Source organism: Cordyceps fumosorosea (assembly GCF_001636725.1).
Source record: "Cordyceps fumosorosea ARSEF 2679 chromosome Unknown scaffold_5, whole genome shotgun sequence".
In the NCBI taxonomy this organism is placed as follows: Eukaryota; Fungi; Ascomycota; class Sordariomycetes; order Hypocreales; family Cordycipitaceae; genus Cordyceps; species Cordyceps fumosorosea.
The window spans coordinates 1,284,326-1,310,107 of NW_017387305.1; the positions used below are offsets into that span (position 1 = coordinate 1,284,326).

At 55.9% G+C, this 25,782-nt stretch overlaps 7 protein-coding genes across 7 annotated transcripts; 4 read left to right on the forward strand and 3 right to left on the reverse strand.

Moving 5' to 3' along the window:
• Window positions 1–2,346: 2,346 nt before the first annotated feature.
• ISF_03095 (hypothetical protein) lies at window positions 2,347–3,701 on the forward strand (the record flags this gene model as incomplete). The annotated part of the gene is made up of 4 exons (XM_018846701.1): window positions 2,347–2,529; window positions 2,591–2,695; window positions 2,749–2,982; window positions 3,051–3,701. The coding sequence occupies 4 exons, from the start codon at window positions 2,347–2,349 to the stop codon at window positions 3,699–3,701; spliced, it is 1,173 nt and encodes a 390-aa protein (XP_018706429.1).
• Window positions 3,702–4,161: 460 nt separating this feature from the next.
• Window positions 4,162–4,875, reverse strand: ISF_03096 (hypothetical protein; the record flags this gene model as incomplete). The annotated part of the gene is made up of 1 exon (XM_018846702.1): window positions 4,162–4,875. The coding sequence occupies one exon, from the start codon at window positions 4,873–4,875 to the stop codon at window positions 4,162–4,164; it is 714 nt and encodes a 237-aa protein (XP_018706430.1).
• A 1,626-nt stretch (window positions 4,876–6,501) lies between these two features.
• Window positions 6,502–8,190, reverse strand: ISF_03097 (PLC-like phosphodiesterase, TIM beta/alpha-barrel domain protein; the record flags this gene model as incomplete). The annotated part of the gene is made up of 5 exons (XM_018846703.1): window positions 6,502–6,608; window positions 6,672–7,580; window positions 7,636–7,677; window positions 7,746–8,013; window positions 8,146–8,190. The coding sequence occupies 5 exons, from the start codon at window positions 8,188–8,190 to the stop codon at window positions 6,502–6,504; spliced, it is 1,371 nt and encodes a 456-aa protein (XP_018706431.1).
• Window positions 8,191–11,238: 3,048 nt separating this feature from the next.
• Window positions 11,239–11,631, reverse strand: ISF_03098 (hypothetical protein; the record flags this gene model as incomplete). Its single annotated transcript, XM_018846704.1, has 1 exon — window positions 11,239–11,631. One exon carries the CDS (start codon window positions 11,629–11,631, stop codon window positions 11,239–11,241), a length of 393 nt encoding a protein of 130 aa, XP_018706432.1.
• Window positions 11,632–13,276: 1,645 nt separating this feature from the next.
• Window positions 13,277–14,969, forward strand: ISF_03099 (C6 zinc finger domain protein; the record flags this gene model as incomplete). Its single annotated transcript, XM_018846705.1, has 4 exons — window positions 13,277–13,410; window positions 13,467–13,693; window positions 13,759–14,197; window positions 14,273–14,969. 4 exons carry the CDS (start codon window positions 13,277–13,279, stop codon window positions 14,967–14,969), a joined length of 1,497 nt encoding a protein of 498 aa, XP_018706433.1.
• Window positions 14,970–18,630: 3,661 nt separating this feature from the next.
• ISF_03100 (hypothetical protein) lies at window positions 18,631–20,647 on the forward strand (the record flags this gene model as incomplete). Its single annotated transcript, XM_018846706.1, has 4 exons — window positions 18,631–18,737; window positions 18,790–19,522; window positions 19,577–19,687; window positions 19,736–20,647. 4 exons carry the CDS (start codon window positions 18,631–18,633, stop codon window positions 20,645–20,647), a joined length of 1,863 nt encoding a protein of 620 aa, XP_018706434.1.
• A 1,623-nt stretch (window positions 20,648–22,270) lies between these two features.
• On the forward strand, window positions 22,271–25,463 carry ISF_03101 (Fungal specific transcription factor; the record flags this gene model as incomplete). Its single annotated transcript, XM_018846707.1, has 2 exons — window positions 22,271–22,380; window positions 22,523–25,463. 2 exons carry the CDS (start codon window positions 22,271–22,273, stop codon window positions 25,461–25,463), a joined length of 3,051 nt encoding a protein of 1,016 aa, XP_018706435.1.
• Between the last annotated feature and the right edge of the window lie 319 nt (window positions 25,464–25,782).

Consider the following 25,782-nt stretch of genomic DNA (forward strand, 5'->3'; position numbering starts at 1 on the left):
GTGTCCGTCCGTGTCTCTGCGCCAGCGACAGCCCTTGCGGAAGCGAATGCGACCGTTGAAAGACGACAGGTCAAGGTTATGTCACGGAGAAAGGGAATAGAGAGAAAAAAGGACAAGAAAAAGAAAGTCAGCTGCACGACCGTTGCATCGCTTCTTTTTTGTCTTGGTCGTTAGTGGGGAACACCTGGCGTCGAACAGGTTATACCTATTATTGGTAGGTATTACAATAGGATGAACTAGTTAGGTATTACAACTACAACAGTATGGATGGCGAGATGCGCGGAGTTGAGTCTAGGCTTGGCAGAGGTTCCCCTCCCCCTCTCTTCTCTTGGCACGGAGCGCGGCGTACTTTTGAGATTCTAACTGGGGGCTTGTATGAAAGAAGGAACAATGTCCTGAATTTTTCCTGGTTTTACTTGCCTGGCTAGATTCGGCTGGCGGATGGATTGATGGATGGTGGCGCTCGGGTGGCGTCCAGTTGGTGCCGGGCTTTTTGCTTGGCCGGTTCGCTAGATGCATGATGGAACTAACTACCTAATCTGTACTTGGGTAGTTGGATGGGTGGGAGGGGCATCAGTCTCGGTCTTCCAGCATTGTGGTTCAGAGGGAATATCCATTCCTCGCCCTCCAGCCGCTCCAGTTCATCCGGTCACCAGTATCGCGAGTTGCGAGCCTGGCGAAGCTGTCTTGTGCTATAGAACTCCCATCACAACTATAGCCCGTGTGGAGGCAATTTATATCCGCGGGCTTCAAATTAACATAAATTGCGCCGTCCTTGCGATATGCAGGCTGTATGTATCCTCTCTCTACCTGAGAAGCTCCGCCCAACTTGAACCAGCCACCAGCCACCAGTCGACCACCGCTCTGACCGCAAGGATATCAAGCTTCCCGAATTTCTGGTTTCTCTTTTTTTCTTCGTGTCTCGTGAGCGGACAAGGTTGCACTCAGACCAGGCGCATAAATTTCATGTTTGGTTGCATGGCCGCAAGAGCACGCCATCTCTGAGACGCGGGCTCACGCCACGTCGATCGGAACCTTGTTTCCGACAAGCCTCCTTTCACTGTCCACACAAACATGATGGCACAAAAGGGGGACAGGTGTTATCCCCCTTTTGTGGACTGACTGTGCTTTGAAGTAGCAACTATTTACAGTTGATCAGGAGTTGAACGGGGTGTCGCAGTTTCCCGGCGCTACTATCTAGGAGATAACTACTGAAAGAGCTCCAAAGAACCATCTGATTCTACGGCGGAAAAAAGAAAACAAGAAAAGAAAAATCTCAGTGGAGCAGGATGACCCCCTGGACAAGAGCCAAGCCACTTGTCAACATGGATCAAAGGACCAGCAAGGGTTGACAAGACAGGAGCCCCCTGGCAACTTACTGGTATGACGAGATTTTGTCTTGGGGCTTTGTTGATCTTGCCCTCGGCCCGCCCATCCGCCAGAAAGAAGGTGAAAAAAAAACAATGGGAAGAAGCTAGCGGCTCTCGGGGCTTCCTGTTGTCGGCGGTCAGAAAGAGGCTTTCGCCAGTTCCTCAGGGCAAGCGTCAAAGCTCTCTACAACCCCGACCTGGAAGTCTCGTCATTCCTCAGCGGGACCCTGTACAAACTCGAGCCTATTACGTTCAATGTTAGTCTTCCCAACTCAGTAACTAGTTGAACGTATTATGCAGCCGGCGTCAAAATCCCTACCCAGTTTGCCAGACTATAACACCAGCAAAAACCACACTGATGGAGAATCTTTGTCGGCCCATCTCCCCCCCGTGCCGGGTCCGCGCCCGGGTCTGTGCCGCAGCTTGCATCTCGTCTAGTGCCCCCGACCCCCCCCCCCTCTAACTAATAACGAGTTGTACTTCTCTCTTTTCTATCTGTTGTCTTTGTCGTCATCCTGTTTATTTTCGCCTCCATTGTCCGCGGCGACCCGGGCCAAGCGGAGATCCAAGATACACACAATCCCTCACCCCCACCACCATCCCTTCTGTTGCGAATCGTACATACTCGCCTTGCCCATGCGAGCCCCCCTTGGCCCTCTTTATGCACATGTTTATTAGTTAATCATCTGCAGACTCGGGAGGGCCCCCATATCATCTCCCTGGCAAACTCTCGCCTCTTTTCCCCTTTCCGACCCGCAAGGCTGCGACAAGAACTGTCCGGAGCTCGGCACGCCAATCTGTCAATCTTCCCCTCGTTCCACGCTCCTCTTGTCCAAGCAACAGGCCCAACATGGCTGAGATGTAGCCGCCCCTCGGATGCATCCAGGTTGACGCGCTCGCTTTCGATCTTGAGCAGCTCTGTCCAAATTCTACCTCTTCCCTGCCGCCCGCGTCCACCCGGCTTGCTGGCTGCTACATGGCCGACGCGGACATCCGTGACCACATGGTCGTCGGTCCCGACGACCACCGAGCGTACATTGTCATCACCGCCGTCGTCGGCCTCACGTGGAGCGTCCTCGTCCTCGCCATCCGCCTCTTCATCCGCCTCCGACTGACCGGTCCCTTTGGATCCGACGATGCCGCCGCCTCGCTAGCCACGGTACGCCAAAATAAAATAAAAAAGACATGTCAGGGTAGCCCGTCACTGACCTTTCACGTAGTTCATCGCCGCGTGCCAGACCGCAACTACCCTCTACTCTGTCCGCGAGGGCGTGGGCGTCCGCTACAACGACGCCTACCGTGATAGCATGGACGCCGGGCTCAAGGTACGTGGCATATGACATCCCAAACGAGTGGCGCGCTTCTAACTCGAACGCAGGCGTACTACGCAAGCACGATCCTGTACATCATGGCGCTCTGCCCGGCCAAGGCGTCCATGTCACTGCTGATATCCAGGGTCAGCCGGCAGGCCGCGGACAAGCACCTCCTCGCCACACGCATCGTCACCGCCATCATCCTCGCCTGGGGCCTGGCCTCCATCTTCATCGTCGCCTTCCAATGCGGGAGCGCGCGCCCGTGGGACCTCTCCGCCCCCGGCCACTGCCCTAATCTGGTGCGGTTCCCCAACCCTTTCGTCGCCCGGTCTAGAATCCCGTCCCACTTTGCTGATACCGTCTCTAGTTCCCGCGCTGGCTCGTCGTCGAGGTCCTCAGCCTCGTCATCGAGCTTCTCATCTCCGGCCTCGCCTTCTCCCTCGTCCTCGACCTCGACATGGCCGTCCGCACCAAGCTCATCGTCATCTTTGCCTTTTCCGCGCAGCTCCTCGTCGCCATCCCCGTCTCCTACCGGCTCGTGCTCCTCCGCGACGCCGCCACGCGGCCCGACCGCCACGCCTCCGGGCCGCCCGTCATGTTCGCGCTGGCCGACCCGACCGTCGTCACGCAGGTGGTGATGCACTTCTCCGTCATGGCCGCCACGTTTCCTTGCTTCCGCCAGTTCCTGCAGGCGTTCAACAACGACTTTGGCGCGACGACCAAGATGGGCACGGACGACGAGCGCTCGGGCGACCGCAGCCAGGGCGTGCGAAGCAGTAATAGCTACGCCATGTCGGCGCTGCGGTCGCGGGGGGAGGCGAGCGGCGGCGGTGGGGGAGGTGGTGAGCTGACGGCGCCGCTGCGCGAGGTCGACTCGGATACGGAGGTGGACGAGGTCACGTTTCGGCCGCTGGCGCCGCTCCGGGACGGCTTGCTGACGCCGGTGGACGACGGGAGGAGTCTGCGGAGCGTGGGAAGTGACCGCGCCATAATTCAGCATAAGCAAAAGAGAGCTTGATGGGCGGCGTGCAGATGCATTTTACCGGGCCTATAAATGTCCCCTGGACTGGGACCTGTGGATCGGGGATTTCTTTCGGGCGTTTTTTGCAGTATTTTAACAAGTAACAAGGATACAACTCGGCGCATTGTGTAAAAGTTTTCAAACGGAAACGACTGTGATTTTACTCTCCATGTACAATGATGAGGCAGCAATCTTGACAAGACAATTCTGGAAACGACTGTGATTCTACTCTCTATGTACAATGATGATGTAGCAATCTTGAAAAGACAACTCTGGAAACGACTGTGATCTCGCGCGCTCCATGTACAATGATCAGGTAACAATCTTGGCAAGACGGCTGCAAGTCTCCTACTCTTGACAACCGCTACAAGTTTTTCGACTCCAACTCTCGCAATCTCGAACATGATTGAGCATGCCGGCCTGTCAAGGCGTAGACGGCCACCCACCGTCCGAGGCTCTAGAAGGGGCAGGTGCCGCGCGGGGCCGCGGTCCGGCGGGAGATGTTATCAACGTCCGGGCCGGGGTTCGGGAAGAGCACGTCGGACCCCTCCACGGTCGAGCAGCCGTTGGCCACGTTGGCCACGAACATGCGCGGGCGGGACCGGAACGGGTCCGACGGCGCCCTGCCCACGAGCGACACGTCCTCCTCCTCCTCCTCCTGCTCCTCGCGGGCGGCCACGCCGCGCGGCTGGATGGTGACGTGCGCGCAGTTCATGTACATCTCCCTGTTCCCGATGTTGTTGAACCAGGACCACGCGAACAGCGCCTCGCCCGCCGGCGCGTCGTCGGGCAGCGTAAAGTCCCACGTCGGCGTCAGCGGGCACCCGCCGACGAACGAGTGGATGGCGAAGAAGGTGCGCCCGCCGTCGTAGGAGAGCGAGGCCTGGCAGCTGCCGCCGTTGTGGGTGGCGGTGCCCTCGACGGAGAGCGAGTAGCGGCCGCCGGCGCGCCAGGTGGCGACGGAGCGGCCCTGCGGGGTGTTGAGGAGGGAGTGGTAGCCCTTGCAGGGGAAGTTGGCACCGTTGGCGAAGAGCGGGGAGTTCATGTCATAGTCGACGCTGGTGGTGTAGGGGTTGTACTTGGAGCGGAAGGGCGCGGGGCTGGTCATTTGCATGTGCGCGCCGGCGAGGCCGAGGACGGCGGAGAGGGAGAGGAGGGCTGGGAGCTGCATGGTGGATGCGCTTCAAGGTGATGTGTATGTTTGGAGGTAAGAAGGTGAGCGAGTTTGCAGGTTGAAGTGGTTGTTGGTGATACGGGGAGGAAGGCAAACTTTATCATGGGATCGAGGGCCTCTTATGTAGATACATCTCCGCGTCTGTCCCGAGACGTTGCACTCGACTATGCTCATCTTACGAACCGTTGCTGAGATGCCACGAATTCCAACGGTAACATCGGGCAAGTCTACCAAGGTGCCATGTCTCTCAACTTGCCACGCCGCTGTCATAGTCAGGATCGTGACTCTAATGTAACCCTTCCCAACGAACATCCCGCCGACCTTGCGACAGGAATGCCGCGTGCTCTGCCAAATTCCTGTCAAATGAACAGAACGCCAGCCACATGGCCAGCATTACTCAATCGGGAAGCTGCTTTCCTCCAGTCTTCCTCTTCTGGTAGGAACCAATGCCGGGGATTGGCCACGGGCTCCCCACGGACATGTCACAGCCAAGCCTTCTTTCCCAAGGCATATTTCTTACTATCCCTAGCCCCGGACTTGAGATGACAAGTCTAGATGGAGGATAGTAGCAGCCCTAGCCGCTGTGGAGGAGTCGAGTGTATTTTCGCCAAGGGACTAGCCCTGAACCTGTAACCATCCACATGGGGAAAACCAGAAGAAGCGCGCCTTCTTAGTTAGCTTGGACAAGCAATATATATAGATTGCAGAGGTTCCGTTCTTGGGGTCAGCTCCGCCCGTAACGTTAACTCGGCCTCACCAAAACGGATGGTTCCAACTAGATTAAGTTGCTGAGGTCGACCATTCCCGTCAAGCGACGTCGATCGAGAGGGAACGCCACGCTTGGTGGCTTACACGCATGAAGCCGCCTGTCATATTGCATGAGGCGAATCATGGCCCCCGTCACATCCCCCGCATTCCCTGCGGCGCTGCAGATTGCATTACTCTTGTCCGCTTGCAGGTTACACCTCTTCCCTTTAGGTCGCCCAAGTGCCGAACCGGGCGAGTCTCCCTACTTCTTTGGCTTTGATGGTGCCAAGCCTCCTGGGACGGTACTGGAAACTTCTTCTTACCAGTGAGTGGAAAAGGAGACTCTGCTCCGCTTCGCGAGGAACCATCCGCACATGTCCAGCGAACCAAAGCCAGCTCATTGGGCAAGAGGAAGATGGCTACGGAATGGCTAGTTGGTTAGTTGGTTGTTGCGCATCAGCTTGCATCACCATTACCGGTAAATTGCAAGCCGGCTCGTCGCGACAACGTTATCGTATGATTGGACGACGACAAAACTGCAAACTCCAACCAAATAGATTAAAGGTATACATCGCCGAAGCTGGACACTTTGCTTCAAACTGAGCGACCATGGCCGGTCCATGCTACGTGTGACGAGCAAGAGGCCCCATCAGACTTGGCTTTTGACGACGTTTACCAGTATCATCCATACATAGTTCAATGTATACTTCCTTGCTAAACAAAAGTTTGCTTGTCTCGCTTGAAATTTCTCAAGAAATTTGACCAGTTTCTAGGAGTCTAGTTTGCGTCGCACATGAGCCGTCATATCCCCAAGATTCGACACATGTCGTAGAATCATTAAACCGTCGCCATAGACACAGCACCCTCGCCTCCCTCTCACTGGATGCGCTTGAGCCGTGCCGTGTTGGACATGTCGTCGGCATTCAGGTAGTCGACGCCGAGAGCCGCCAGGGGCTCCCACATGTACTCTCCCGGCAGGTTCCCTGCTCACAGCTCACATTAGCACACACTTCCCCCATCCCTTCATGTCAGTAGTCGCAACTTACAGTAGCGGACCTTGAGTCCGGCCGCGTGCGCCGCGTCCACCTGCGCCTTCACCTTTGCCCTCTGCGCATCCGAAAACGCCTCCACGCTCCCCGGCTTCCCGATCGCGCTCTGAAAGTCCGCCGACGCGTAGTACGAGTTGCTCGCATTATACTTGGTCTCCAGATCATCCACCTGGGCATCATAGAAGACGTCCCGCCCCGGCACGCCCTCCCCCGCGCTGATCCTGTCAAACGGCGCGGCGCCGCTCGCCACCACCGTCACCGCGCGCTGCACAAACCTCCCGCCCTCCACGCTGCTCAGGTAGCCGCCGTCGCGCAGTGGCTGTAGCGCCGCCGCCACCGCGTCCAGCGTGCCCGCGTCCGACGTCTTAAAGTCCACCATCAGCACAAACCTCTGCTCCGGGTGCGCCGCGAAGATCCCCTTATCTCCTCCCGGCGCGCCGCCGTTGTTGTGGTCGAGGATGGCGCGCAGGGGCTCGGTGTACTGCAGGCGCAAGGTGCGGCCGGGGGTGGGCAGGACGTGTCCGATGATGACGTCGCCGCCGGAGAGGAAGACGTCGGCCTCGACGGCAATGCAGCCGGCGCTGAGCGCGGAGAAGACGGGCACGTCGCGGTCGTAGTCGTTGTGGGAGTGGCAGGCGACGGGCTGGACGTTGTCGAGGGAGGCCAGCGGCCACGGGCTCAAGGGGGGGCCGGCGCCCTTGTTGGCGCTCTGGGCGGTGATGGCTGATCCCTCGAAGATTTCGTTGACGGCGTCCTGCTTGGGCGGCGTCTCGTAGCCGAGCGCGTGGTAGGAGATGCCGTCGGAGCCGACCTGCCAGGTGCCGCCCTTGGTGTCCTTGTTGGTGGCGCCGGAGCACTTGCCGCCGTCTGCGCTGAGCGCGTTGAGATATCGAACGCAGTCATTCTCTGTTGCTGTTAGTGACTGCGACGTGCGGGATCGTACCAGATGACAATCGCGTACTGGAGATGGTATGGCCCGACTTGATCTTGTTGTGCACCTCGACTGAACGTGCCGCATGTGAGCAAGAGTGGTGTAAGACCAGCAAATAACGACCATGCAGACAGACTTACAGTTGACAAAACCCTGAATGCCGTATTCGGAAGGATTCTTGCCGCCATTCAGAAAGACCTCGGTGGAGAGGGAAAGGTAGCCGTTGGGCTTGACGACCCTCCCATCAGCAGCAGAGCAAAAGGCCTGCACGGCAGAAGAGAAGCCCCTTCGCTTGTCGGTGCCCCGTCCAATCGTGACATCGTCTCTGGGCATCCACGCTGAGCCGCAGCTGGAGATGCCATCTGTCGTTCTGGCGTCCGTCGGTGCGGCGCTGGCGAGAGGGAAGAGCTGCAGCGCGCGCGCGTTGGTTAGTCTCAGACCTCTGAACCAGGCTGCGCCATGCGCCGATAGAGTTATAACGATGCCGGGAGGGGAGGGGCGGCCGTAAACTTTGCGCTACGCCCATTGAATGAATCGTACCAAGGCTGTGGCCGTTGCCAGCGCTAGACTCGAAAGCTGCATCATGGTTTGGTTCCTGGGGCGGCTACCGCGAGCGACACATTCAGACTCAGTCTACCCTTCTGTTCATAAGAAATTGACAAAAGGATGACGGAGGAGCAAAACATAAAGGCACAGGACACACAGACCAAAAGCACGGTGGCCTCCGGCATGTAAGCACTTGGTCTGCAAGAGAGGAGACGATCAAGACGCCAAGGCCGCAGGGGTGCAAGTCGCAGCTTAAAATCGTTGCTTTTTACCAATGATCGCCGCCATGACCCGGATTGGTTGGCTCCCAGCGCCGCGCATTCGAGTCGAGCTCACTAATCCTTCAACGAAGTCCCGGGTCATAAGGTTGGTGGGCATTGCTTTTGAAGATCTTCACCCAGCGCGCGCCGATGCCAAGTGGAAGGTTGAAAGGGCCTCGACTCTCTCCGTGGTGAATGTGAGGACTGCCTTTGTTGCCATCGCACTGGGTGCCGCAAGTTTGTCGCAATCTGTTGAAAATCCAGCAGTTGGATGGGAAAGATGACCGACCAGTTTTTGTCATCACGGACCGCAGATCCGTTGCCAATCAATTTCGTCGTTATTTTAGCGCATCTAGTAGTGCAATTAGCATCGGGTGGATTAGAAACTTTACAGTCCCTGTCCGTGATCTGATATTCTTCCCCGTTGTACCGGCTACCGCTGTAGTTCGCTTACACATATAGGCCAGCCTGGGCTTCGCCAGGATTGCTTCCGTTCAGCGCAGATCAGCTTTTAAGCAACAAACGTACTCCGAAATCTAGGAGCGCAGCTTAGGAGCCAGGAAGATACATATGGCCAGCACGAGCGCGCCGATGGTGGCCACTGCCAGTCGTCTCGTGATGGAGTCACATAATCAGCCAAGCACGCCCGGCGCCGGGTAGCGCAGATCGTCCAGAGCGCGTGATAAATGAGCCGCGCTTTGGAAGCGACCGTTCCAACAGCCCTTGATGACCTTGCCGAGCGCTACGCCCTCTGTGTTCGCTAACGAGGCTCCCCGGGCTAGTACGCGTCGGCCGTCGCACGGCTCCTGATCCTTTAGCAGGTCAATCTCGCACTAGACGCCGGTCGCGATCTCCCCCATGGTCGGCCCCGAGTACACCAATGTCTATCTGAGCCGTGAGCCATCATCATCCGCGGTGTACACATCCGACTCGATTGGGAGGAGGGAGGCTACTGAGAAGTCGCATAGTTTCAGGAGTAGCCAGCGCCAAGCACCAAGTGATGTTAAACTCAGACGGTGTTGTTTAAGCGATGCAAATGCTAAATACAAAAGAAATAGATCTCAGCAAGGGGCTGAAAGCAATCCAAGTCTTCAGACTGCTGAGTAATCAGCAGTGCAGTTCACAACCTCCAGTCTCGCCTCCTTTCATCCACCACCACCATCCCCGGACGGAATCCCACATAGCCATCAGCGTAGTATTCGGGTTGCGTTTAATTCCGATGCACCGGACAGTTTTTATTACGATAAGTTCCGGATGACTGCGATGTTGGGACTGGACGCATGCACTGAGTGCCCCTTCGTGTGGCCGCAGGACACCATTGAACGTGGTCCTGGACAGGATCCCACTGGACGCAATTGCTCTGGGCTTTTCCTGTACAGTCGGGAAACCTCGCAGGGGTTGCCCATCTCTGTAAACACATCGTAGCCTAGTCCGCAAGTCAGTGCTCCTGTCCCCTGTGTAGATGAGATGGTCATACTAATCGTTACATGTGTCTTGATTCGAGGTTTTGTAGCTTGTATGTAGTTTGCTTTTTTTGTGAAGCTGGCGACAAGTTTAGGAGCGTGGCGGATAGAGAAAGTTATAGACAATACTGAGGAGGAAGATGGATTGTTCAAATACATCCAGCCTGCCTCTAACTAGCACGTGGTCGAGACAGAATCAGTCACCAGTGTTACCAGTTCGACGAGCCTCATTTCATACCCGAAAGGCAGTGTGACGTGACTTTTAGGATGAGAAACGCTGGCAAAACTTGGCGCGGGAGCAGAACAAGTTGGGCGCCGATAATGAAGGGCTATTGATTGCGACACGCATGTCATGAAGTTGCTGACATAGCCCTACATATGATGGTGAGGCCGTTGTCAATGATGCGAGAGTACCACCAGCCCATGGGATTGACTTGCTGCATAAATTTTCACAATTTCGCATACAGCGGAAGCCTGCAGATGTAAAATGACAGTCGTCTGCGGGAGTTGATATTACGCAGCCAAAAGAAGCAAACAACCCGATTGTGCGTGATGTGATTTCAGGTCATTGTCGTACGGGTGGGTATGAATGAGGCGGCACAGAAACGGCTGCGGGGAAGATCGGCAGCCCGGCCACGCTATATCAGCGTCTATTATGAAGCTAGGTAGGAATAAAAATTACCCAATAACACGGGTTTTCCCTGTGTAAATCTGGCTCAATCTAGGCGAGTTTGCGGAACGCGGCGCTTGCGATCGAGCGGCCCGGGTGATACGGCAGGGACTGTGGTGGCACCGCTCGCTCGGTAGAAAGTGCCGGAGCTGGATCCTACCTAGGCGAAACTTTTTACTGACAGAGAATTGGCGGTAGAGTTCGCCTGCAATGGGAGCAAGTAGGAAACTGGAAACGAGAGGACGTACATACTACGTAGCTATGTGATGGCCCTGGTAGACCCAGGGCTAGGTTGGTGGATGACTTCGGCAAACTGGTTATAGATGTATGCAAACATTGTGAGACGAGAAAAATAAATCAACAGCTGAAACTTACCGTCCATAAAATTGCATCATGTATTGAACTCCTCGTCCCCAACAGTTCATCCGCCGTTGGCGAGCGTTAGGCAAACCGTGACGACTAATAAGAGCCTGCTTCAACTACGCATTTCATCTCCCCCCGACATCAACGATTCGAAGATGTTATCCTATCAACACCTAGCGGCTACTTTCCCATTAATAAACGCCTGGAATTGTATCTACAAAATTTTCTCGCCTCAATAGTAGATGTTTGTGCTCTGGACACCAGCCCTGTGAGCCGCATAAACGACTTCATCAACTCAGGCTAAAGGCCCTGCGCCATCTCACGAGCAATTTCAGTAAATTCCTCCGGTTGCAATTCGTGAGACAAAACAATACGGGTCGAATACGTTGTGGCCATGACCAAATCCAGCTCCAACTTCCTCTCCGCGACCACCTTCATGCTGTGGCCCAGGAGCGTCTCCATGGGAGCGCTCGCGCGGCGCGGTGGCACACTGGACCGTGTCCACGTGCTGGCTCCGGATGAGGATGTCGACTGACGGTGGGCCCATGTACTCTTGATGGTCGCCTTCGGATGCGGTTCGGATCTCGCCCGTGGCCCGATCATAGTACTTGTTGTCCACCACCGGGGTTCGGGCCTCGTCATGCCATCCCGGGGCGTGGAGCTCCAGAGGATGAGACGACGACATGGCGGTGCCAGTCTTTTGGAGAAAAGCCGTCGGCAACATGTGTGAGATGAAGGATGAAAGTGTGTTCCTTTCGATGACTTTGTTCCGTGTTGGAAAGAGACAAGGCTGAGACGGTGATAAGAGGATGCTTTTAAGACGCTGTGTGACGCAGCAGTGGACCCGACGACAGCGACGGGCGCAGTAACATGGATAGATCGGCGGTCATTGCAGGCTGATAGGCAGCATGATCTACGTGGCCATTATTTTTATCATCATTATTCGTGGCTAGGCCACAGGGTGAAGGTTCTGCAACAGACCAGGCCAGTCCTAGACGCCAACCAACCCCAGCAGACGAGGCAGTTGAATGACATGTGCTACAGCGAATGATGGCGTTGATGGCCCAATCAAGGACGTCGTGTCTTCCAAAGTTATGTACATGTTGTGGTTGGAGGCGCAGCTTACACAATGCACCAATCCAAAGTTACCCTTCCGCTTTGCGTCAGATTATTAGCCCGCGAGGTCGGCCAAGGAGGTGTTGAATAATCTCGTTGTCCTCTGGCATTGCCAAGGAAAAGTGCAATTATATGACCGAACTTGCAGCATTTCATATGTTTTCTCACTATTTTATGCTCAGTGTACCGTCTCCCTCGTCATCGGTTGGCCCAAGTTTTAAATCCCAAGAATCCCAACCAACACTGCCAAGCCTACAAGCCCCAAGGCTGCCACAGTATGCATGTCAGGAAGTGCATGATTGAAGAATAATTAACTTAGTTAAAAAATAAAAGGCAGGATGCCGAGGCAATGAGCCAACTACACAACGCGATGCAAACCTCTAACAACACAGGCTACCAGTCAATAAAAATCCAACAATTTCTTGGCCACTTTTAATGTAGGACAGTATTTTATCCAAGGTATTTGGCTTCTGTTCATTGCTCGCCATTCAGAGTTGGTCCTCGGTTGGAATCAGCAGCCTTCATTGACCTACTGTAGACTCAGTAGTTGGTCATAGCTTCCAACCCCTGTCCCTTCCGCTGCAGCCCTCCAGCTTTCCAGGGACACACGACATCTTTCACTCACGCAGTCTGGGTCTAGACTGAACAAGCTTCGCCAGGCGGGCAGCCATATTTATGTATTATTAGTTACGTGATGGTTTCATCTTCCACCACTTCCTTCCGGCAGGCGGCTAGGAGGTACTTCGTTGGCAGCTTCCAGAATGGGAATGGACCCTGAATAGTTTCGTCCCGGCCCTCTTGGCTGCTTCTTAGCTTCAGCCACATCAACTCTAAAAAAAGTCCTCGCTTCAGCCTCTCTAGGGTCGCGCTGCATCAGTTACAGCCAATGCCATCTCGCTCACATCTCCCAAGCTAACCAAGCTTGCAAGCTCTCGTCCTCGCCACTGCTCGCCTCAGGTAGCCCTATCGAGTCCCGCAGCCCGCAGCCTGCCACCATCGTGTCTTGCTGCGTTTGCTAGTCAGCCGGTACTCGCTCTCGTTCCACGTTCACCGAGAAGCCAGCTACACGCGCTATTCAACGTCCGCCCGTTATCCGTCGTCTCTCGCCCATCATCGATCGTCCTTGATACCCGTTCTGCGTATGGTGGCAGCTGAATCTATCCGCGGGACCCGGTTAGCCGAGGCCCTCTCCTCAGGCACTCCTTGATGAGAGCATCGCCAATCGCCCTCGCACTGGCTAAACGCGCCTGAAAATGTCCGACAGCCAAAATGGCCTGACTCCCAGTCCTCCAACCTCTGGCAGCGCCGATTCCAGTCCCACCGAACAGACACGCCCCCGTCGCAAACGCTGGGCTCCCAAGGTCAAGACGGGCTGCATCACATGCCGGTCAGTCTCCTGTCGCCTACACTCCCGGTCGACTCGAACCTGACGTCCAATACCAGTGTTCGTCGTGTCAAGTGCGATGAGACGAAGCCGCATTGCAAGCGCTGCACTGCCTACGGGTATGTTTGCGACGGCTACGCAACAACCCCAGGCCTCCCAGTCTCCGCTGCCCACCAAAACCACAACACCGTCCGCAAAAGCGCTGCCGGGTTCGACCCTCTTCATGTCGTCCTGGACGGGCGAGTAGCGCCTCCTGAGTGGGATTTTATGGAATCCTGTCGATACTGTACGCGCCGTCTCATGGTGCCGCCCTGCCACGTCCTGGCCCAGCTGATCAGTCAACTCCAACAGATATCGAAGCCATACTGCCTATGCGCCAGCGCGACCTTGATTATGCTCAGCAAGGTGCCATAAACCTGTCCACTCGCAACCGCCCAGCATTCCTTCTAGCCATGACAGCCCATCGCATTGGCCTCATAAGCAATGCCATTGATACACTACCCCATCCTTCCCAAATGACTTCCATTGCGCCTCTCTGGAGCAAACTTCACTCCTACATGGTCCACAGTATTCAGGAAATCAACACCTACATAGAAGGCAGATCTGCCTTTACCAAGGTCCAGGCCCTCCTCCGTATCAGCGACCTGCTGAGCGTTGAGCTCACCCTCCTTGGCACCGCCTGGCGAGCTCACAACTCCGGGTTCCTGACCCTTCTCGACAGCTGCAACAAGGCCCAGATAAATCTGCCTTCATCTCCAATTATGGCGACAATCACACAATTCCAGATCGCGTAAGAGAGCCCAACCCGATGGAGATTGCCATCATAGCACCTCGGGTAAAATCGAACTGACTAATGGCTTCGTAGCGTCGCCGTAGTTGCCAACACGACAAGTCCGGCTTCCAACCAGATTCACGAGCTTGACTTCTACACTCTAGAGGAGATAGCCAACTACTTTTCTGTCCAAATATATGCAGAGCTGCCTTGCCCGACCGAGCTCTTTCTGGAAATGATGCGCATCACGAAACTGCGCCGGCTGGCCATGACTTCACGCAACTACTTCGACGCCATTACCCCAGCCCTAGACGCCATTTTAGCACGCATCCATGCCTTTGATCCCGAAACATGGGACGAGCCCTATCATGTTCCTGACCAGCCCGAGTTTTTGCTGATGGCGCGCGTCTTCAAGTGCTCGATTGCACTGTATGCCAACCTGTCGTTGCCCCCGCCAACGTCGCAGTCAACACCCGAGGTCCTGAAATCTTGGGCTTCGCGCAGAATTGCGCTCCGCGAGGAGTTGCTTCAGCTGATGCGCGAGTCGTTTGCCATCTTGCCGTCAAAGGCCGCACTGTGCTGGCCTGTGGCCGTTGCCGGCGTAGCGGTTGCAGATGGATCCGAGGAGGATAAGGTGTTTATTGTATCAACCTTCCAGACCGAGCAAGACAAAGTACCCGAGTGTTGGTACGTACCCAAGTTCTACATCGAGAAGCTGCGCGGATTCTGGGCGTCGGGCAAGCTTGGCTGGGAAGACTGCTGGGATGAACCTTTTGCACCCATGGCATAGCGTGCAAGGTTGCCTCAAGAGCTCATCTATGGGGTGTATTTCACGTTCTGTGCTATCGCACTACATCCACGGAGCCCTTGTTTGCAAGCACAACTGTCTATGCCCAACTCCAGCTTTGCAAGCAGAAAGGACAACAGTCGCGATTCCGGCGTCCCACTATGACCTCGCCAAATGTCCAAAACCTATCCTCATTAGGGGCCTAGAAGAACACAACCTGCACTGTGAAATGTGTTCAACGTGATGAAACAAAGTAAAGAGAAGGAAGCTAATAGCGGTCTGCGTGTGGTTGAGAAGGCGGGAGCGCGTGAGCCAACAAGCATCTCCTCAATACTGAAGAGAGGTACGGACACGTTATTTGCTCTTTTAGTGATCGGTCGTTGGGATTCCTGGGGAATTCCGCAAAGTTCGGGGCAAAAGCGGTAAGCACAACTTTTGTCACACAGGGCTGAGTAAAGTTGATGGCCATGAACAAATGCGACTTGCGAGCAGCCGAGCCTTGTCTTTCCCCAGACCCCAGGGAACCCCCGTTGTGTCGGAGCTGGCATTGACAGCCCGTTTATTTTCCTTGGTTCTTTTTTGACAATCTTGGCAGCTTCGGTTGTTGGAGAGCTCGCCCAAAGAAACTCCATGCAGCACATCACATCCATGAACGCGCGCCTGGGGGTTCAACACGATGTCAACCAACCTTTCCAAATAACTCGCCGCAGATACACTTTTAGATCCACCAATTTTATAGGAAACTCTGACTCTCAACAGCATTGTTGATCAACGAGAAAGTGTGGCCACGGACCACGTTACGTCGTCCAATCCCATCATCGCCGCTGGCTAGGCCTCCCTTCTCGACGTCGGCGAAATTCGCCTCTGCAGAGAAGAGGCAGCTCGACTGTCCCAGTCCACCGTACCACTGTACGGAGGGGAGGACAGCTACGACGGCGTTCTGGAATTCCGTTTTTGAAGGACGCCAAACACGAAGCGGTAGCCCTCGCAGCATTATCCTCCAAGGACAATCCGCTATCGCTAGATGCATGCCTAGCCGTAGAATAACTGCCACCCGCCTACTTGCTACGTTAAAAATCTAGCCAGACTACTCATAAGGCTCATAAAGATCATTTTCCTGCAAATACCGCGTCCAGTCCGCATTTCGTGAAGCCTTTTCTCTCACTTCGTCCGCTAATTGCGGCCGTTGATCAAAGAACCTTTGCCCGGCCAAGTCAAGGTCGCCAATAGACTGTTCTTCTGCGAAATATCTAGTGAACAGTTCTGTTAGATCTGCAGGATACCGTATTAAGCGCGCAAGATGAAAGGATTCATCTGCAGCCCTTGGGAGCCAGTCATCTCCGAGCCTTTCGAACCGGTCATCCTTATCCGTAGCTACAAAGAGCTCTCGGATAAAGAAAATGCTGAAAAGGGTCAGGCCGGGCTCCTGGTTAACTGCCCATAGTGGAGGTGTGGCCAGCTGTATGGGGACCACGTTGGCAAACCCCCAGTCGATTATTCCGTGGATGTGTAGTTTCTCGTCGACAAGAATGTTGCGAAGATGCAAATCTGAATGACTGAGCACGAAGGGGCCATCTTCCAAGTCATCCGAAATAAACCGATCGAAGTGTTGTCGAACTGAATGGAGAGCGAATAGCTCAACCCGTGTGTCCGCTTCAAAGTAGTCAGCGACAGGAGTAGCGGTATACCGGCTGAGCAAATCAAATTGCGACTGCATGTAAGCCCTGGCAGTTGTGAAGGCAGGCAGGCGGAGACCAAGATCGTTCGTAGTGAAAGACGAGAAATCATCCACAACCGCCTCATCAGAGTCTGTGGCAGTAGCGAGCCAATTTTCGGAGACTCAAGACTCCGAATTTGACCTAGATAGTCAAAGAGTTGTAAGAAAAACTGCGTGCGGGTATCGTCATCGGCTTCGGTGAAATTCTTCAGTACAAGGGGATAGCCAGGCATCATCTCGCAGATGAGAAACATCTGGGTTGTCCTTTTGTCGTTGGTCAACACCTCCCCTTTACAATACGCGTAAACGGTTGGTACTGGAACTGATGTATAGCGCCTGAGATGGCTGAGGAGGGCATTAGTTGGAGCCGTCCCATCTGCGCTGGGTCTTATATTGAGGTAGAAAAACATACTTGAGTGTGGCAACCTCGCTATCTATATATCTCGAGCTTCGTCCACGGGTCGTGCAGCACCACCTCGATGGATGCGGACAGCCCATCTCGTCTTGCAGTCAAGGAACTCGACAAAGAAGCAGACATTGAAGCTTCCATTCTCCTGCCCGATAACCTGACACGCTTCCCCGTCATTGTATCTTGATGCAAGAGCCTCTATCGCACTTGGCTGTATTCGCTAAGAAGGCCGTGGTGGCCGCTCGCCTAACCTTGCGCGGCACCGGCCGCCGATTGACAGCCTGTTCAACATCGCGCGACAAGGCGCCATAGACAATCCGGCGCCAGATTCCGAGTAGAAATGCGCTTGCAGAAGTCCAAAAATACGAGACGAGCCTCGAAACAATATTGAACGCCATGTGTTGCGGTTGTACGTGAGAAGAGTGGTAAGGAGGTCATCCACGGTTAACCACGACAGTGCAGGACACAATCAAGCCTGCCTTGGTCAACGCACTGTCAAGTAACCCAGGGGATCCCACGAAGCTTACCACAGGCAACGAACTTTACAACAAATATGTTGTCGGGGAGTTATCCTCCTGGGATGTCAACTGGGCTGAGGTATCGCCATCCAGCTGATGGCGGCTGAGGCGCCCTTGCCCGCCTCAGCCTTCACTTTTCCCGGAGCGAGCTTGATGATGGACTTTACATTCAATTAGAAAAAATATTTCAGCAGAGAAAAATGGCCAACTCTGCATATATGGCGGATGATGACCTCTGTGAATTATGTGACCCTAACCCTAGACGTAGAAAGTAGGAGGGTCATAAGAGATGACCCTACGCACGATATAAAGGAAACCATACAAAAAAATTTCAAAAGAGGCAAAAGCCATGGCTATACCATCAATTTCGCGATACCTTGTTCTCCTGATTGTATTGAAAACATTTTCATGCGAGCCTGCCAAGATCACTCGGTAGCAGCCCCCTCCAGATCGAAACCATTCCTATTCACAGACACTGCCTGAGCAGCCTTGCAAAGCACCAGAAATTGGCCTATATAGCTTCAAAGGATCAGCGTAGCAAGTCGCACAAGCGGACGAAATGCAAGACTGAAGGCTTTGCTTTAGTCTGCGTGTTTAAATCTTCACTGCTCGCGATGCTCGCTTAAAGAAGTCCGGGGCACTCTACAGTAGGCTGCTTTTAGTGAGTGGCCAAGTGCTAGCGCAGCGCTACCGGGCTGACTAATTTCAGCTGACGCCTCAACATATCTCAATGACTCGGGGAAACGAGCTTCGTCGCTGGCACAAAAAGCTTCAACAACAATCTGGTTCATAGGAACATCATCGCCGGCGGGCAAAGGCAATTGAACGACAAGTTACTTGTATGGGGATATGTGAAGCGGTCTGCAGACGTCTTGTCTGCGGCCAGAACTGAGCAAAGAAAAGATGCTGCTGTACACCAAACGGGCACTGCCCAAGATTCCGAAGAAGCGTTCACGATCAGGTGAGTCCTTGTCTTGATCACCTCGCGTGGTTTTCCGAGCGCTGTGCAGTATCTCTGACATGCTACTTGCCCCTCTTTTGTCGAACCAGGTTGTGATTTTTGGTACGTCGTTCGCCCCCCGAGACCCCGTCACATTTGTTAACACCCCGCCAATAGTAGAGTCAAAGTAAGCAGCAAGTTGCGCGCAGAAGCACCTCACCGACAAAAAGCTAACGCAGGGTCGCCACGCAGAAGAAAAAGTGTGACGAAGGTCGTCCCATCTGCGCGCGATGCAAAGAGACGGGCCAGGAATGCGTCTACGGGCCGCTGAGGCCGCGTCAACGGAGGAGCGCGGAGGGATCCTCGGCGTCGTTTCAGCAGGGCGGCGCAGCAGACGCCCCCTCCTTGCCCCAGCCAGCACTTGGCGACGACTGGCTCGATGCGGATTTCCTCGACCTCAACTGGCTCGGCGCGGATTTCTTGGGCGACGAGCTCGCGGCTGCCGCTGAGGAGTGCGACCGCGCAAGCCTGGGCCGGCCGCCGTCGCCGTCGCCGCCGCCGTCCTCCGCCGTCGCGCGCCGCCACTACGCGGGCGCATTTTACGCCACGCCGCACCTGGAGCTCAACATGCCGCTCTTCTCCGAGTTCACAACCATCCGCGGCCGGCGCGTGCTGCTGGACCACTTCGCCAACACGCTGTCGCACCTCATCGTGCTGCGCGAAGACGGCGGCAGCAACCCGTTCCAGCAGCTAGTGCTGCCCATGTCTCGACGTAGCCCCGCCGTCGCGAGCGCCATCTACGCGCTGTCGAGCGCGCACCTCGAGTTCCGCGGCGCGTCGGGTGGCGAGAAGTCGAGCATCGAGTTCCATTCCGAGGCTGCGCGCAACCTGGCGAACCTGATTGAGCGGGGCGCAGAGGGTAACCAGAATGAGCTCCTGGCGGCGGTCATCTTGCTTATTTACTATGAGGTGGTAAGTCTGCGGGGTTGATGGGTTGAAGGTAGGCGCGATGGCTAACTCGTGTAGCTGGTCCATCGAGAGCGGTCGCAGATTGTCAACGGGCATTTGAAAGGTGCCATGGCTATTTTAAACCTCGGTCCCGCACCGTCGGATCCGACAAGAGCATTCCTCGAGCGTGTAAGCTTTCTCGACGAACAAACTCACGTAGACATGCTAACATAGCAGGCTTTTCGCTTTTACGACGTTATTGCCGCGCTTTCCTTTCGAACGCCGACACTATCTAGCTTGCTAGCGCCTGGGAATACGGATCGGTTCCTCCCCGTTGACAGCCGGGGCACCTCGCAGCCGGCCGGCAGCGCCGACGCTCTCCTCGGCATGGCGACCTCGCTGTGGCCCATTGTGCACCAGCTGTCGAACCTAGGCGCGCTAAAGGATCAAGTTCTCCAGGCAGAATCCGACCACGACACCGTGAAATCCGAACAGCTGCGCGCAGAGCTCGAGTCTACCGCATCAACCATCGAAGCGTCCCTCATCGCATGGGAGCCAGAGCTGTCGCCCGACCAGGCCGGCACGCTACAAGCCGGCACGTCGTCCGCCGGCGGCGCCATCGCCGGGATCCTGGACAACGCGCGAGCGTACCAGCACTCGTCGCTGGTGCACCTGCACCGGAGCATCCTGGGCGCGCGGCGGGAGGACGCGACGGTGCAGGCGCACGTGCGGGCGAGCCTGCGGTTCTGCGTGGGCACGGTGGAGAGCGCGGGCCCGATGGGGGCGCTGCTGTGGCCGCTGTTCGTGGCGGCGTGCGAGGCGCGGCTGACGTCGGACCGGGCGCTCGCGGAGCAGGCGTTTGCGAGCATCGACAAGCATCAGGGCATGGCCAACATTGGGCAGTCGTGGCGGATTGTGCGCGAGGTATGGCGGCGGGCGGACGAGAGGGCGGCTAATGATGGGCAGGGGGATGAGGGGGAGCCGGCGCCGCGGAACGGGGACGACGATGGGGAGGGAGGAGTAGCGGAGCTTGGCATCGATCTGCAAAAAAGTAGTCTTGAGGGGTTTATGAGGGGGCCAGAATTTGGAGAGGAAGATCTGTGGCGGAAGGTGTGTAGGGATATGGAGTTGTCGGTGGTGTTTGGATAAGGATGGAGGGGGAGTTTCGGTGGTGTTTACTGGTGGTGTTGGAGGGGTGACATTTTAGGATTTGGAGTATAACGACAGCTAGGTGTAACTAACGCGGTACACAGATGACGCATGTACGGATACGGAGCATGGTTTTTACCAGGATTTTGATGAAATTGAAGCTGTTTGTTTTCATGGTAGTTCAAGGCGTACAGACAGAGGCGTTGTTGTGTCGGTGACAGGAAGTCGTCGCCCGCTGTAGGTGGAGTTTTCGGCAGGGGGCCGAATGCGTCGGCGTCGCAAAATCGGGCGCTTGAAAGAAAATGGCGCTTGAAGGAAGGCAGTCTTCTGGAAGACGGATTCTGTAAGGGGACAAAGATTGAGTTTTGCGTTAGCGATGTGTGGTGACATTCCGTTCCGTTGTCCATCGTAGCGTGGGGTGGGGGCGTTCTTTTCTTTTTGGCTGTAGAATCGAGCACCCTTGTGACTCGAGTAGAGAGTCATGTTTTTGCTTTTGTGCTGGAAAATTTTATCAAGTCGGCGTGTGGCGCTGTTGAGAGAAGTGATTCGTCATATAACTGCTTTGTTGAAGTGCAGACCCTGAGCGGCCCGCCGAAGCCACCCGCAAATATCAGGACGAGCAGGAGGCGGAAAATGGCCGCGAACAAGCCACAAAAATAATTAATTACCTTAACGTAGCATCCGTGACTGCAGGAGACATGGCTTTACGAACAAGCGCGGCGGGAGAGATGAAAAAAAAAAAGGCCGAGGCAGGGGGAGGAAGAGGGGGAGAAGAGCGACCAGGCAGGGATACTTCCCAGAGGTTGTTCGGTAGTTAATCTACACCGTTTACACTTGGTGAGTGAGACTCGCACCGAACTTGTGTCTTTGCGGGTTGTTGAACAAAAAAATCAAATCCCTGGTTCGTCGCCCATGACCCATATCTCGGTGCTTCATCAACATCTGTCTGTCTCGCCTTGGTCGTAGTAACCTGTGGCTGATCATGTCCCGAGCAGACGGGCGCCATCACTCACTGCAGATGCCATCAGAAACACGGATATTGAGGCGCACAAAAAAATTTGCCTGTACTGGACATTTTGCATGAAACCCTGAAATCGCTGTGCTCTGTTCTTTTTATTTTCGCTTGATCTTGGTCTTGATCATCCCGTCCCCCACAATCCCAAGGTACCCACGGGTTGCTCCAGCTTAACGGGGCCGCTGGAACCTCGAAACAAACAACCGAACTGCACCACCCACCCGCCGTTTTCTCCTCCATCCATCAAGCTCACGATCTTTCCTCCCTACAAACATCGACTCGTCGTCGCCATCTCCGAGACCAAATGCTTCTCTACCATCACATGCGCATCTCAGTCACGACACCTTGTTAATTTATTCGTGTTTCCCCCCATGCGCGCCTGACTGCATAGCACAACACCACCTCCCACCCCACGCCACCTCGGCCAGCGCATCGTGACGCACCATAAGCCTTACCCGCTCCTGCCCTCCCTCCCTCCCTCCCTCGCGACACCGACCGGCCCAACCAGCCCTCTTTTTTCCAACTCGCCCCTCTCTCTTCTCATCTTCTCTGCGCTCACCTATTCATTCGCTACCCGCATTGTACGCTCGCATAGTCATGGTTAAGCCATGAATGTGACCTTTGGCAAGTCGGACTCTTCCGCCGCCGCCCCGAGGCAGATTCGCTTCGTCCACAACCAAGGCCAACCGCCCTCCAAGCGCCGCAGGATCAACGCCGCGTACGTCCGTCTCCTCTCTGCCGGGTCTGCCCCTCCCGCCGATTCCGTCTGCCGTCTGCCGATGCCCCTGCGCGCATCGACCACACACAAAACCCGGTTGCTGACCTTGTACCTCTCCCCCCCATAGATGCCTCACATGTAGACGTCGCAAGACGCGCTGCGACGGCGAACGCCCGACTTGCTCGACTTGCTCCAAAAACGGCCACAGGTGCCTGGGCTATCCCGACGAGTCCAAGCGCGACGGCCCCGATGCTGGCGACCACACCGTTGACGACAACGAGCACGACCAAGCTGCGACGGCAGCGTCTACTACTCGCCCTCGTCCCGATCTGTCAACCGGCGCTGGCACAACGGTTCGTGATACCGGAGATCGCGATACCACCGCCCGAGCTCCTCAGCTCCACGTCGACCCGCGTTCTCGTCCCTCCTCAGCCCAGCTACCGATACTCCCTCCACATCATTCCACGGCTGCCACGGCTGCTACTCCCGCGAACGCCCAGGTTGCCCTTTCAGGCCCCGATCCATCACCCTCGGCATCGTCCTACCAGCCGCCCCAGACAGCGTCCACAGATGACCTACCATCTTCCCCAACAGCTCTTCGCCGCACGCAAAGCTACAATTATCGTATCCCCTACTTTCGCTACTTTGGTCCCACCGCCATCGTCCCCGGCTTCAAGCAAATGGTCGTCTCCGTGCGCGACCGTCGCCTGTCCACCTCGTGCGCCGGCTCCCACCCAGGCACATCGCCCCTGTCTACCCACAGCGCCGCCTTCGCTACCAGCTCTGCCGCCAACAGCGACGTCGTAGTCGACGACTTGCCCTCGTACGACCCCAACGCCCCCGGGCCCGTTCACCCGCTCCTTCTCCATCTCGTCGAGCTCTTCTTCACCCATGTCGGCTGCAACTTTCCCTTTCTCAAGCGGGAAAAGGCCCTTCGCCATATCCGCGAGAAGAGGGTTGAGCCCATCCTCGTCGACTCCATCTGTGCCCTCGCCGCCCGCTTCTCTGACTCGCCGTCGTTGACCGGCGGCAATGACAAGATGCCCCGCACCGAACGCGGCAACGCCTTTGCCCAGCGCGCCAAGCAGGCAACCGTCGACACCTTTGCCTGCCCTAGCGTTGAGGCCGTCCAAGCCTGCCTTCTCATGGCATATGAGGGCTTCGGCTCCAACCAGGACAGTGCTCTGTGGATGTATCTTGGCCTGGCTATCCGCATGGCTATAGACCTCGGGCTGCAGAAGCGCGTGGGCATCAAGTATCAGGGCGAAAAGGATCCTTGGAACACGCAGCAACGCAGCCGAGGGGCTAACGACTCGGAGAGCCCAGAGGACCACCGGCGCGATGACGGGGACCTCAGCGAAACGGGGCAGAGAGAGCTGGAGCAGGAACGAATCGACACATTCTGGGCCGTCTTTGTCCTGGATCGCATCATTTCTTCGGGAACAGGTCGTCCTGTCACGCTACGCGACGGTGACTTTGAGCTGCCGTTTCCAGAACCCACCACCGATCTCAGTACCGGTTGGCCGACGCTCTTTCCCGTGCTTGTGCAAATCATTCACCTCTACGGGCAGGTGTCCGATGTGCTCAACAACATCCACCACCCCGACGACCTCACCCAGAAGCGCTGGGGGGAGCTCAGCGAAATGGAGCACAAGCTCACACGGCTGTACAAGAACTGGGGTCACAGGTTGCAATTCAACGTTAACAACTTCAAGCACTACCTGAAGGACGGCCAAGGCAACATCTTTATCCTGCTGCACCTCTGGTTCCATGCCCTCTTTATCAACCTGCATCAGCCGACAGTCCTTATGACCTTTAGTGAGCTGCGCAGCGAGCTCCAGCTGCTGCCTGATAGCCGTGAGCTAAGCATGAGCAGCGCCAAGACCATTTGCGACATCCTTTCATTTACAGACCTGATCGATCCAAAGAGCTTCATTGGGAATCCTTTCACTAGTCAGCCCATTTACATTGCCGCTGGCGCATTCCTCATGGAGTCCAGTGCCAGCGCCTCGGAAGGCCCATCGCGCGAGGCCTCGCCGCCGCCAGTCACAGACCGCAAGAGCGCTGCCGCCGCACGTGGACGGTCATCGCGCCACTCAATATTCGCTTCGGCCGCCACCCAGAACTACCAGCGCTGCTACAACTCTCTGGCGGAAATCCACAGCTGCTGGGGCGGCATCAAGTACATTCTGACGGCGCTGGACCAAAAGTCCAAAGGCATGCGCGACGTCGAGACATACACCACTGAAGAATACGAGAGCACCAAGGTGATGATGCTGCCACCACCTGTGCAGGCGAGCATTGGCGACCAACTCAGCCGCCTTAACAACCAGGGCTCGCCCATACCTCCCGGCGCATTCGCGTGGAGCTTCTCCGGCACAGCCAATTCGCCAAACTCCAACTTTACCGCGATGTATCAGGCCGCCGCCCCGGGCAACAACAGCGCTCCCCAAAGTGGTGCCGCGTCCGGACCCTCCAAGGCACCGGCACCGGCGGCCTCATCCTCGGCTAGGCCGCCGCCGCTCGCCGTCTCCCGCGAGGAGGGCAACACGCCCCCTGGCAACATGGTTTACGACCCGATCCGCCAAACACAGACGAGCACCATGTTCCCGCCAGCGGTCCCACAACCAAACCTCTCAGCGTTACGGCACTCGCCGCAGCAGGGCACTCCTGGCGCAGGCAGGCTAGCGCCCAATGGCCTGCGGTTCGACGGCATAAACGATGAGGCCAAGATGTTTGCGACGCCACACCCCATTTATACGCCGACGAGCCAGCCTTCGAACCCGTATGACGCGGCTGGCGCTGCCTTTGGCGCCTCGCCGCCAGCGGCAGCCGCCGATGGCAGCCAGGCCACCTCGGCCGCCCTGTATGCGAGCATGGCGTCACAGTTTGGCACATGGGGCGGCGGGCCCATGATGGGCCAGATGGACGGCATCACTTTTAACAGCCGCGACATTGACATTGAGGAGCTGGGGCTCCAGCAGGACCTGGTCAGCGGCTCGTGGCTGGACCTGACGACAGACATGCTGGGAGGGTTGTTTGAGAGCCCAGAGCTGAACCATCACCATCATCCGGGAAACTAAAAGAAACCCCCTGAAAACGGAACTCATGACGAGGGCGTGTCTTTTTTTACAATTTGTGTGTCTTTTTTCCATGGCATTGTGAAGGATTTTAGCGAGCGATGTATATCTTTTTTTTAATTGGAATTTGGATTGCGTGTGGTGGTCTTTTGGAAACACTGGTTGTTGGAAAGCGAGCGAAAGCGGAAACGAAGATGGGGGATTGCTATTTTCGTCCTCATCATATCACATTGTATGGCGCATCTGGGAGTTTTTTTGCTGGATTCCTCATATTGCTCATGTTCATCGCGAAAAGCCGGATTCTCTTTTTGTTTCTTACGTT